The sequence below is a fragment of the Dryobates pubescens genome, chromosome 11 (genome assembly GCF_014839835.1).
Source record: "Dryobates pubescens isolate bDryPub1 chromosome 11, bDryPub1.pri, whole genome shotgun sequence".
NCBI classification, from domain to species: Eukaryota; Metazoa; Chordata; class Aves; order Piciformes; family Picidae; genus Dryobates; species Dryobates pubescens.
Genome location: NC_071622.1, coordinates 29,332,649 through 29,345,535, shown reverse-complemented (window position 1 = coordinate 29,345,535; position 12,887 = coordinate 29,332,649). Strand labels below are relative to the sequence as shown.

At 45.1% G+C, this 12,887-nt stretch overlaps 1 protein-coding gene across 18 annotated transcripts in view; it reads right to left on the bottom strand.

Moving 5' to 3' along the window:
- Nucleotides 1–12,887, bottom strand: part of DOCK7 (dedicator of cytokinesis 7) — a 120,304-nt gene that overhangs the window by 21,634 nt on the left and 85,783 nt on the right. For 10 of the 18 annotated variants that reach the window (XM_054165339.1, XM_054165341.1, XM_054165336.1 and 7 more), the window contains 7 exons: nucleotides 8,772–8,941; nucleotides 7,506–7,660; nucleotides 6,461–6,643; nucleotides 5,865–6,000; nucleotides 4,240–4,336; nucleotides 1,768–1,864; nucleotides 10–144 (listed from right to left, as the gene is read on the bottom strand). In XM_054165339.1, the coding sequence (XP_054021314.1) occupies nucleotides 10–144; nucleotides 1,768–1,864; nucleotides 4,240–4,336; nucleotides 5,865–6,000; nucleotides 6,461–6,643; nucleotides 7,506–7,660; nucleotides 8,772–8,941 (973 nt within the window). Of the gene's footprint in view, nucleotides 1–9; nucleotides 145–1,767; nucleotides 1,865–3,772; nucleotides 3,791–4,239; nucleotides 4,337–5,864; nucleotides 6,001–6,460; nucleotides 6,644–7,505; nucleotides 7,661–8,771; nucleotides 8,942–12,887 lie in introns of all 18 variants that reach the window. The other 8 variants (XM_054165332.1, XM_054165331.1, XM_054165333.1 and 5 more) reach the window with 1 other exon arrangement.

Below are 12,887 nucleotides of genomic sequence, written 5' to 3'. Positions count from 1 at the left end.
AGAATTCACCTTTGAAACCAAAGCCCTCTGTGTGGCGAAGCAGTGTTGGAGATAAAGTGCACTTTGGTTGCAGGCCATGCTGTGCAGAAGCACCTTCAGCACCCCACCGAGGATACTCTCTTTGGACTCCGTCACTGAAACGGTCTGCAGGCAAAAGTAAACCAAGAGTTGCATAAGCAAAAATTAACCTCCTGTGTGTGTTTGTGTGAGAGAGAGAAAGAAAGTGGGAGCAATTCTGCTGAAAGGCCCTTTGCAAGAACAAATTACCCACTTATGGGTGTCATTTTGGTTGACATTCAGCTGACAGCCACCTGAACATGAGTCCGCAGTGTGCTCAGACAGCCAAAAAGACCAAGAGCATCTTGGTCTGGATCAGCAATAGCATGGCCAGCAGGGTCAGGGAAGTGATTGTGCCCTGTACGCAACGCTTTTGAGGCCACACCTCAAATACTGGGATTGGTTTTGTACCCCTCACTACAAGCAGAGGTTGGTCTCTTCTCCCAGGCAATCAGCACCAGAACAAGAGGACACAGTCTCAAGCTGCACCAGGGGAGGTTTAGGCTGGAGGTTAGGAAGAAGTTCTACACAGAGAGAGTGATTGGCCATTGAAATGGGCTGCCCAAGGAGGTGGTGGAGTTACCATCACTGAAGGTATTCAGGAGGAGACTTGATAGGGTGCTTGGTTGCATGGTTTAGTTTATTAGGTGGTGTTGGATGATAGGTTGGACATGATGATCTTGAAGGCCTCTTCCAACCTGGTCTATTCTATTCTATTCTAAAGATGATCTTGGAGGCCTCTTCCAACCTGGTTGATTCTGTGTGTAAGTCTGTGTGTGTAATTCAAGAAGGACATTAAGGTGCTGGAGCACATCCAGAGAAGGGCAACAAAGCTGAGGAAGGTTCTGGAGAACAAATCTTATGAGGAGCAGCTGAGGGAAGTAAGCTTGTTTAGCCTGGAGACCTTCTGGTTCTCTCAGCTCCCTGAACAGAGGTTGGAGCCAGGCGGGTGCCAGTCTCTTCTCCCTAGTAACAAGTGATAGGACAAGAGGAAATGGCCTCAGGTTGCACCAGGGGATGTTTAGTTTGGACATAAGAAAAAATTATTTCCTACAAGAGAGGTCAGGCATTGGAACAGAATGCCAAGATAGCTGGTGGAGTCACCATCCCTGGAAGTGCTCAATAAATGTGTGGACATGGTACTTTGGGACATGATTGAATGGCCATGGTGGTGTTAGGTCAACAGTTGGACCTGACAATCTTAGAGGTCTTTTCCAAGAGAAACAGTTCTATGATTTGCACAGAAAGCAGCGGACAAGGCTGCCATGTGTCCTAGCTTGCCTGTGGAGGGTGAGGAAATAGCTTGGCTATGCACACAGACCAAGGAGCCTGGAAGCTCTCCTGCACTGTGCAAGGGAAGTACACGTACAGGAAGCTGACCTGGTACCTAATGGCTTGAGGCAGAATTGGGAAGGAATCAGAGGAATTGGCTGGAATACAGCAGGACTTGGGAGATTTTTACAGTTCATTACTGAATTTTATGATCAACTTTTTATACTACAAAAAGGGAACAACTTCCAAAAAGAATGAAGTATTGACATTTTTAAGCAGGCTGTTGTGGGCTGAGGATCAAGAGAGGCATTGTTCCCCACTTCCTGCTGCAGCACAGGAGCTGAACAGTTCTGACAGCATTCAGGCAGCTAGGAGGTGGCAGGAAGGTTTTGTTTACAAAACTGCTGCCTGGCCAGGTGATCACAATGCCACCCTTACCTGTACAACTATCTCTAGTGTATCCAAAATAATCAGATTGGCTTCCGTCGCCAGATTTCCATCGATCAGCGCCTCGTGTTCAATCTCTGCCCTTGATCTAACCAGAGAAAAGAAAGCAATAAAATGACCTTCTGTTTAAGCAGCACACCTACACATTTTCCAGTCCAAAATACTCTTATTAGTAGCAAACTCCCAGTTACAATGAATGTATTTATTACTGGACAGCACTGGGAGGATATTTCAGTGCACCCATTAAGAGGACAGGAAGGAAGACTTAGTCTTTGACATATACAAACTTACACAGGCTTGACGTTCACCATACTAGGGGAGTTCACACTACTCTCTGACACTTGGTTACTCTCCCAAGAACACAACAACAGTTTGGAATCCAAGTCCAACTCAGAACTGGTTTAGTAGCGTAGTTAGGCATGCAACAGCACAACCAGGAACAGAACGTATGGGGTTATGTTATAGGCTATGGACACACGGTGGTGCTACACGAGCTGGTCTGGCTGAACTGTCGGGCCCAGCAGCTACATTGGTTGTAGCACAGAGGCTGCAATCTTTGTCCTTTCAAGCTCCACTACATTACAGCTCTTGAAGAATATCTTCCTCTCCAAGAAAACTGGCAAAGTTTTGCTGTTATACACCAGACACTCACTTTCCTTGAAAGTCTTAGGAAGTTCATACACTGACTCACACTGGTGGCTCCAGGAGTTCAGCAGCAACCATCTAACTTAAGTGGCATGAGCTGCATTTGGCCAAGATCCAGCAGTATATTTAAAGAGCCCAGGTATGGCCTGCCCTGCCACAGGTGACATCTGTGACAGACTTATGCCAGGCCACATCACAGCAGGAGTGTGACCCAAGGGAACTGAAAAAATCCAAGCAAAATACACACCAAAGGGGACAGCAGCTGACTTGGTCTTGGACCTGTATTGCAGCAACCCTCCCCAGTCACACTCTGCTTCTGCTGGGAGCGGGGTTATACACTCCTTATCTGCTCTTCAGGCTCCAGAATGGGAAGGCTTGGGGCCTGGCCCTATGTAAAATAATGTCATCTGCATAAAATAAAACCACCTGCAATTAGCTGTGCACAATTCTTGGTGTGGAAAGTCTTGCTTTCAGGTTTCAAAGGGCCAGACTCTACCCAGGCAAGCAGGACACACTCGCAGTGCCACAGAAGTGCAGTGCAATGGACCCAGGTCACAGTGAGCAAATAGCAGGTTTGTAGAGTTATCTAAGTAGATTGTTCTGTGGGGTAAGATACCATCCTTTGACCATCAAAGCTGTTTCACATGTACATAAGGTCCTCCTGGGAAGGGGAAGGCTCAGACTCAGCGTCAGCAGTGAGCTGATGAGCTCTTCAGGCCAAATTTTAATCTGGTGTCACTCTGTCCACAGCTCCGGAGTTGGGCTATGGTGGAGTTTCCACTTACATCACTTCATTAGTAGGTTGAAACACAGAGGTCACTTGGCTTTCCCAGTGCCTCAGCAGGACTGGGATCTTGGACACAATGCCATTACTTGGCATTACAAGAGGTTGCAATCTTTTCTTGGACAAAGCAATCAGAAGCTGTGAAGATGTACTTTCTACTCCAGGCATCATCAGTGTCTCCAAGGGTAAAATTTGGCCTGATCTCATCTAGGCTCTGAAGATCCCATTCCTCAGTTTCTTCAGAGCTTCAAGTGGGTTGAGATTGCTTTCCTAGGATGAGGAACAATTCTTTTGCTAGGAGGATGGAGACTGCAGGTTGCAATTTGAGGAAACAGAAAACGTGCACAGCAAAGCTCAAACACAGTTCCTGAGCCCTCTGGATTAAACCACACCAAGAGAGGGAATTTTACAGGACATGGGTGTAATAAGCAGAAAGAGCTCATTCCAATCAGTTGCACACACACACCAAAAAAGTTCTGCCAAGCATCACAAACAATGCTGTGATGATTGAGTCTGCAGATGTACAAAATGGCAATTTATAAGAACTGCACACCAATGCTACAGTACCTGGCTGGTTTGTGGCTTCTAAAAGCACAGCACATGTGGAAAAACAATCAAAGTGATGGATTAGGAGAGGAAAGGAAAGCGAGCTTTGACAACTCCAGAATGCTCTCATGGAATAAAGGAAATATGACATGAGATAGATTTGCTATCTGTGAAACTGCTAAAGGATCTTCTCTCTGAATTACAGCTTACTACAGGGTTTTGAGAAGGCAATGGATTGTATCAGTTGCTTTAAATCTCATTTTAAAATCTAAGCAAGCAAGGGACAGTGGAAAAGCAAAGAGTTAGATAGGGCAGTGCTGGACTAAAAGCTATTTGCACACTGCCAGCCCTGCCTCAACTGAGGGACCAAAGCTGCTTGCATGAGAGCTAAGTGGACAGCTGCCATCGACCTTCTATGGGGAGAGAGAGACCCTGAGTTCTCACAGCCACTGTCACATTGTTAATGCAGAAGGATAAGGCAGAGTTACTTGTCAAGCTTCTCTGTGTTTTGACGCCAGTGGGTCATATCCTTTCTCCATCTCAGATTCTCTTGACTTCCAAAAGCGCTCCCAGAAGGACTTCTCTCTGCAGGACAACATCAGAACAACAATAGTCATCTAGTGCTGCTTTTTTTGCACAGTTAGCAACTTGTTCACAGGTGACAGATGACAGCAAACTATGACTTCCTAGAGCCCAAGGCTGTGGCTCTCGCCCAAGATGTTTACATGGCCCCTAATTCTGTCTCTGCTCAGTGGCACCAAAGGTCACTTCACTTGCAGTGGGTTTTCTGTGCAAGGGAGCAATAAGCAATGGAGAGCGCTTTGTGTGCTGCCACACACCAGCTCACTACAAAGCTAATAGAGAGGCAGCTGAGACACTCAAATAAGGGATGTAGCTCTCAGGGCTGGGAAGAGAAGCACCTTCTCTGGACTGGGTGTGGCAATCCTCAGCAGTCTGATGCTGCTGTCCTCAAATGGCACAGCCATGTTCTCAGAGTCATAGAATGGTTTGGGTTAGAAGGGACCTTAAAGGTCATCTAGTTCCAACCCTGCTACCATGGGCAGAAACACCTCCTACTAGACCAGATTGCTCAAGGCTTCATCCAACCTGTCTTTGAACACTTCCAGGCTGAGAGAATCCACAAATTCTCTGGGCAACCTGTTCCAGTGCCTCACCACCCTTGTAGGGAAAATTTCCTACCAATGTCTCATCTAAATCCAGCTTCTACCAGTCTGAAGCCATTATCCCTTGTCCTGTCACTCCATGCTTTTGGCAAAAGTCGCTCCCAGATCTCCTGTAGCCCTCTTCAAATATTCCAAGGCTATTCTAAGGTCTCACCAGAGCCTTCTCTTCTCCAGGCTGAACAAACCAAACTCTCTCAGCCTGTCATCTTCTTCTCTCCCTACTTCACAGTCTTTTCCATCTTTATTCTCATTGCAGAGGTATTTCAACTAATAGAGACAATCAAGCCAGATTAAGGTGAAAAAAAAGGTCCCCATCTCTCTGAAGTGATTCATCAATTATGACTCTAAAATATTTACTTAGCTTAGCTGACAGTGACTGGTTCACATGTACTGGGATGCCTGTAGCAGGGCAGAAGACAAAAACACAGTTCTGATTCTTGTCCTAATCCCTGAGCCATCCTTCCTCACAAACAACATAAACAGCAAAAATCATCAGAAGGTGCTTGTTACCCCAACTACTGACTATTTCAAGACTCATTAAGTTAGCAAAAATACCCAGGCGTTTTCAGAGCTATCAAAGCAGGATCAAGCAGTTTGTTTCCCACTCTGATCCTTGCACAGGACATACTAGGAGTTGGCTCTGAAAGATGCTACTCTGGAAGAAGTTTAGGCAAGAACAAACCATGAATGAGAGATGATCACAAAAATAACCAAATAATAAATAAACTGCCTAGAGATGGAACTTAGGAAAAGTGTAGAGATTTTGCAGAGCCACTGAAGCACGCTGCAAACAGCTTTTTCTAGGAGCCTTTCTGTCTGAAGGTCTTGATGGGTAGCATCCCACACCACAGAGGGGTGCGACTAATTGTTGGGGATGAGAGTAGCAGATTTTGTAAACAGGGGACTGCAGAGAAAACTTCTTTACTTACCCAGCTGTCCTCTGCTTCTTCGCACCATTTCCTGCCTTGCCCCTATGCTTCCCAAAATAGCTTCTTCAAGTTTGGCTCTCATGTCTTTTGACTTCTTGAATGTCAGACTGTTCATTCTTTCAAACACTTTCTTGCCCTGCAAGTTTCAAAGGAGAGTGTGAAGGAAGATTCTCTCTATCTGGGTTATGTTTTAAGCATTAACAACTCAAAATATCTTCCTTGTCTAAAGACATACAGCAAGAAAGGAACGCAGGTTTAGTTGCTAGCTAGATAATCTACCCAGACTCCAGCACGGCTACAGAATGACCAAGCAAAATGACCAAGAGCTATCCCCTCTCCCTGCAGCAGCAGTTCCCCGCAGCACAAAATGCCTGAGAAGTAAAACATGGCATGGACACTTGGATGGCTGAAAAGTAAACATGGAAAAAGGCTGGAGGTTGCCACAGAGGCGTGCTTAGCCTTGGGATTTTGGATACAGGAAATACTTGGGAGAAAGCAGGAAATGCCTTTCTGCAGTCGTGTGGCAGATGGGAGTGTAACATTCCTTGGGCAAGCCCCAGAAGGAACTTCAGGAGGTTTTAACAATGTAGCAGTACCTTGTATTCAAAGCAGGATACACAAAGATAAAGCAAATCCAGCAGGCGATTGAGCTGCAGCACTGACAGGTCTGTGAACCACTTCTGCAAGACGCTTTCATCCGCGTTCTTGAGCACCCACAACAGACAGATCAGAAGGCTGCGGCTGGACTCTGTTGAGAAGGTGGAGTGCTGCCTGCCACTCTAAAAAAAGACATATTGGCACACTGTAGTTCATGTCCAAACACTTCAGTCATCACCCAAAGGATCTGCACCAGTTACCAGCCCAGCCTTGGTAATTTACAAATAGGAAAAGAAGGTGAATAGATGGTTTTTTTTGCTGACAACTAGAAGACACATACCTCTCTTTCTCAAGCCAAGAGCTCAGTGGAGCTCATGGTCAGTCCAGCCACACGAGTAAAGCAGCAGTTTGAACCAAAATAATCACATTACATGAATGAGTTTCTCTTCAGGCAGCAAAACATCCCCTTAAGATGCCTTAAATAACCTCCAGCAGGTTAACAGTTAAAGCAGAGGAGCTCCACTCACAATCTCATGTGTCAGTGTCTTTGTGTGCACCTAAACCCCACCCAACTGGAGTCCTGCAGGAGTAGAGGGAGAAGAAGGGAGAAATGGAAGGGTCTGCCTGCTGTGGGAACCAGGAGGATTCCCTCCCTGTGCAGAGAACAGGGAAAATGGCCCATGGGATTTAGATGTGGGAGGAATTTTTGCTTAGAGCTCATACTGACCATTGCACTTCAAAGAGCTTGTAATAGATTGTATCAGTAAACAACAACGACAGAAAAGAGGCAAAGAATCTTTATCAGAAAAGAGAATTATTCCATTTTCTGAGGTCTGTGGATTTTAATTCCTGCCTGGCAGGCACAACAACATGCAAACATGACTTGATCCTCTTTGTTTTTCACCCTATGCCTGTGTAACACCCAGCTGCAAACTGATATGAGTCCCTTCCACTCATTGACCAGTCACAGAGGACCTGCATGTGTAAATATTTGCTTGTTGACACAGACTGAGGGTCAAGGAATAGGGAGAGATGGTTTTGTACCGATGAGGTGAGTAGAAAACTGCTGGGCCGGGTGAGCTGAGGGACTGATGTTCCTGCAATGGCCATGGCGACGGTCTGGCTTATCATGCTGCCACCCTCGCTCTCATAGTCATCAACGGCGACGCAGCTTGGCCTCCCTCGCTGATTGTGACTCTCTGTTGGGAAATATGTCCATCTAGTCAATCCTCACAGTCAAAGTTTCTCTCCCCAGCCTCCCTCCACAGTGCTGCTTTCACTGAACTGTCTGTGAATGCACACTGAAAATCAACACACTTAAGGGATCCTGCAAGGCTGTTACTTGAGGTCATGAAAAGCAGAGAAAACAACAATTTTCCAATGCAGCCTACAAAACCTCAGGATCTAGAGCCCTTCTGAACGTAAGACCTTGAATACTTCACTCCAAATCCTTACATGCAGCTCTATTCTGCCATTAAACTCAAAGGATGTGGAGGACAACTCCAAATTCCAAACTATTCCAGATAGTCTCTGCTCTGATTTGAAATAAGCCATTGCTGCTACCATTCAGGATACTTTGTAAAGCACCCCTGCAATTAACTGCTGACAGGGCACACACCAAGAGGAAGAAGAACGCCGCTTATCCTTTGGAATTATTGTGAGAATTGCACCTCCCCCTTCAGGGAGGCTGTGGTGAGGTAGGTGTTGGCCTCTTCTGCCAAGTAACTAGAGAGAGAACAGGAGGGAATGGCCTCAAGCTGCAGCAGGAAAGGTTTAGGCTGGACATTAGGAAAAAATTTTTTCACTGGAAGGGCTGTCAGGCATTGGAATATGCTGCCTAGGGAGGTGGTGGAGTCACCATCCATGGATGTGTTTAAAAGCTGTGTACATATGGTGCCTGAGGATATGGTTTAGTGGTGGACTTGGTAGAGTAGGGTTAAGTTTGGACTTGATGATTTTGAAGTTCTTTTCCAGCCTAAGTGATAGTATGATTCTACAGCACGTGGGGTGACTTTCTAAGCAGGTCAGAGACACGGAGGAAGGTTGCACACAGCAGCCAGCCAGATGTAAACTAAAATGCATTTCATGCAAACAAGTGGGCAGATGCAGCTTTTGAGCATTAACAGTCCCTGAAGATCCATTTCACAAGGGTAGCTTAGGAAATGGATGTGAGAACACATCCAAATTGTAACTCAGAAACAGAAACGATCTCCTCCAACAGCAAAGGGGTTTGCAGCTCCGTTCTAGAACCCAGCCACTCAAGTCTTGTGAGCAGATGAAGATGTGCTCAAAGCAGAGAACCCCAAATACCTGTGAAGTCATAGAGCTGAGGCACGGTCTCCATGATCACGCCAATCAGAGGTAGATACAGCATTGCCACCCGGGCCTTTACCTGGGGGTCAGCGTACCGTGGATCCGAGTCGTGACTGGACAGCAAGTTGTGTACCATATTGATGACCTTCTTATGCAATCCAAATAAACTGTTAAAAGAGAGTTGGGTCACACAGATTAGTTAATACCTTCAAAGCAAACTATACTTTGTAACTAAGGGGGCTTCACAAAAGAGAAAAAAAAAAAAGAAGGGGGGTGGGGGGAAGCTCTGGTTTTTTATTTTTAACTTCACCTACAGTGCCATTACATGGATTTTTGGGTCTCCAAGGTATTTTACAAATGGTTGGCTTTTTGCTGTGCCATATAAAATGTACCCAAAAAAATCTTGTGGAGCAGCAGAGCCAATAGATTGTCAACACTCTTAGATTTTCCATACACCAAAGCCCCAGCTACTGCTACACTGGAGTATTGAGTTTGCTAAAGGTCATCAGGAGAACTTAGGGAATATGGAAAACAGGGAGAGAAACTTGAGAGGACAGTGGGTTTAGTGGAAAACTATTTATTGTGCTCTTTTTTGGGGGTTTCTATTTAACACCATTTACAGCGAGGAAAGCCCGCCTAAGACAGAACATTGCTGTCACTGCATAGTCAGGAATTTGTTGCTTCTGTTTCCCAACCCTTTGTGCAATTATTCAACCAAAGCAGTAGACTACAAATCCTTAACTCTGAATTCAAAGTGTCAAAGAAATGGAGGGGCAGAAGGACAAAAAAGGAAAAAAAGTATCAAACAATGGCATGGCCCAAGCACTATCCCCTTTGGAAGGGCACCCCATGTGAGCCTTCTTGGTGCTTGTGCACCCACACAAAGTCCCCCAAATCTCTCAAGAACTCACTCTGCTCCTTTTAATTCCCTCAGCCACCACACAGAGGCAAAACTCTCTCAGAGCAAATAGCAGCTATCTCAGTAGCTATTTGCTTCTGTAGGCAAACCAGGCCAAGAAGACAACTTTACCCCATGCATGAAGCAGCCAAGGAAGCTCATACATTATGCATTAGCAGAACATAAGCTTCAATATTCAGACCTGAGGTATTAAAACAAGTGCTGAATTTCAGGCAGTATCCACTTTACCTGAAAAGTAGAGTTGAGTTCTGGTTAAAAAAGACAAGAGGTTTTGACTGGATTGTTGGGGGTTTAAAACAATTAAGCAGGTTAGGAGGACATTAGCTAGTTGTAGCTACACCTCTTTCCTGTGCTTTTTAATCAAGCCCTAATGAGATCCTGCAATTAATTGTTTGTGTAATTTGTGAGATCCTTAACAACTGGGAAGGAAATGCTTATTGAAGTGTGACTGGTTCCTTCAGATTAAGGTTAAATAAAAGTCTTTGTATTACTTTGAAGGAGTGGTACCTAGGTTGTGTTTCTCACAGTTCAAGGGCAGCTACCCTGTGGGCCACAGAACTGCATACAGAGAAAATACATCCAAATAAAGCAGCCTAGCTCAAACCTAGAGCTACACTGATATTTTTTTCATAGAATCATAGAATTATTTTGTTTGGAAGAGACCTGTATTATCACTGAGTCCAACTCTTAACCCAGCACTGCCATAGTGCTGCCAACACAGCACTAAACCATACCCCTCAGCATAACTGCACAGCTTTTCAGTCCCTCCAGGGACACTTTCATTGACAGCCTATTCCAGGACTTGACAACTCTTTCAGGGAATAAATACTTCCTAACCTCAAACTGAACCAGCTCTGCCACAACTTGAGGCTGTTCCCTCTTGTCCTATCACTTGTTCCTTGGGAGAAGACACCAACCCCCACCGGGCTCCAGCCTCCTTTAAGGGAGATGTAGAGGGCCAGAAGGTCTTCCCTCAGCCTTCTTTCCTCCAGGCTGAACAACCTCAGTTCACCTAGCTGGTCCTTATCAGACTTGTGCTCCAGAACCTCCATTAGCTTCACTGCTCCTCTTTGGACATGCTCCAGCACTTTTCCTCTTATCCACAACAGAGTAGGTACCATGGTGGATCAATCCATAGTGCAGAGGAGGAAACACAGCCCAGTAATCTTTCTGTCTGATAATGCAATGAATTGATCTTTCCACACTCCACATGTCCCCTCTGTTATCTCAGCCCTGGCCTGCGTTTGTGTCAGCACCACACACTGTGGGGAACTGACTTTTGTCACTGAATCCTGAGGGCCCAATTCTGATTTTCCCACTTCTGCTCTGTAACATTGGTCAATGGGGGCACCACAAGAGGAGCAGAACGTGTTAATAACCAAAACAACACAGCACCGTTTTGCTTGGACTCACTCCATGTAAGTCACACTCAGCTGGCTTCTTTCAGCTGCAGGCTGTATTGTCCTTTAGAGTGCAGGTGCTCAGAAGGAGGACTGTGATGTACTGGGTGACCATACAGCACCTTCACACACCAGAGTACTGCAGCCTCTTCCAATTCTACAAAAAGATTTCTTCTAAAATGGGAGCTAAAATTTACCATGCTCTGCTAACAGAGCACAAAAATGGACAGAGCACATTTCTGGCTCTGTACCACCTATCAAAACCTAAGGCAAAGCTCTAATACATCAAGAAACTAGATGTACATCCCTTTCCACTCCTGCAGGATAATGTAACTGGGAACAATTCTGAGCTTTTTCCAATGCTGGCCAAAACATTTTAATCACAGGTATATCTGAAACCTCTACTAACAATCTGTTGATTGTTAAATGAACGTTGAAAGTCTTCATAGGCAAAAGAAGAGCAGATCTGAACAGACTGGGATATATCATATGGTGGATCTACCAGTGCAAATGCAGAAGGTTGAAGCCTGAGAGCAGCTAAAAAGCTGCAAACTATAAGACATTCTGGAAAACAATAAGCCCCAAGTACATTGCTGGTTTGTATCTCCAGCAAAATTCAGAAGATTTGTCCAAAACGCATCTCCAGAGCTGAAGTGGTATCAGGTGGCTCCTTCTGCCTAGACAAGGTTTGAGAGAGGAACTGTTTCCCCAGTGGATGCCACCAACATCATGCTGATGGCTCCTTTGTGCAGCCTGGTCCAGGCTTTAGTGCTGACAATAGCAAGGTGAGAGAGCTCAAGAGGCAGGTAGGTGAGCACAGAAAGTTTGTGAAGAACAAGGGCAAATACAGCCAGAGACAGGACCTGATTTCTAACCAGTGAGCAGGATGTTTCTATGCTGCAAAAAGGATTTCTGCAGACAGTGGATGTGGGTAAAGATTTGCTGTTTTTTCCATTTCAGGCCAAACAAACAGGCCTGCACTGTGTTATATACATATACAAGAAAATATTCTCATTTACAGCATTGCTTTCTTCTCCAATAGGTAGCAAAATGAATGTTTAACTCCTGAGACTTCTTGATAAAGGGACAGAATTAACCATGAATCATCAGCATTTGTTGACTTGGCTGATATTTCTGAGTCCACCTTGAGAAAAATGCCTGTGAGAGAATTTAAGACTGTGGAAGCCATCAATAATTCCCATTGAAACCCATTTTAAAGGAGCAAGGCAGAATATAGCCCTAAATAACACCAGTAACAGACTGGATGTCAGAGCTACAGGCTACACTCCCGCTTCAGAAAATTATTTGCTGCAGAAGCCAAGCAAGCCACCAACAAACTTTATTTGCTTGACTCTATTTGTCTATTTATGTAACCCACAGGGGCCTCATCAATGCATAATTTATATTTAAAAAGAGCTGGCAGGACCACAGGCAAAATATATTGTAGCATTTAAACCCACCAGCAACAGAGATTTCCTAAATGTTGAAAATTGTTTTCTTGTTACAATTGAGAAAACCTATTTTCCTCTTAGAGATCCAGCAGTGCCACTGTGGCAGCTGGGGGCTCAGGCAGGGCTCTCTTCCTTCTTCTCAGCTGGAAAAATGTGATTAAAATCATGTTTACAGAGTCAGGGCTAAGGAAGGAAGAAATGTGAGGGGTGAAGAGAAAGAAGATTCTTAAAGACCTGGTTTCTTATCTTCGCAGCTCACAGGAGCATCATATAACGGCTCAGGTTGGAAGTGACCTCAGAGATCATCTACTGCAACCTCCCTGCCTTGGGCAGGGAGACCTCT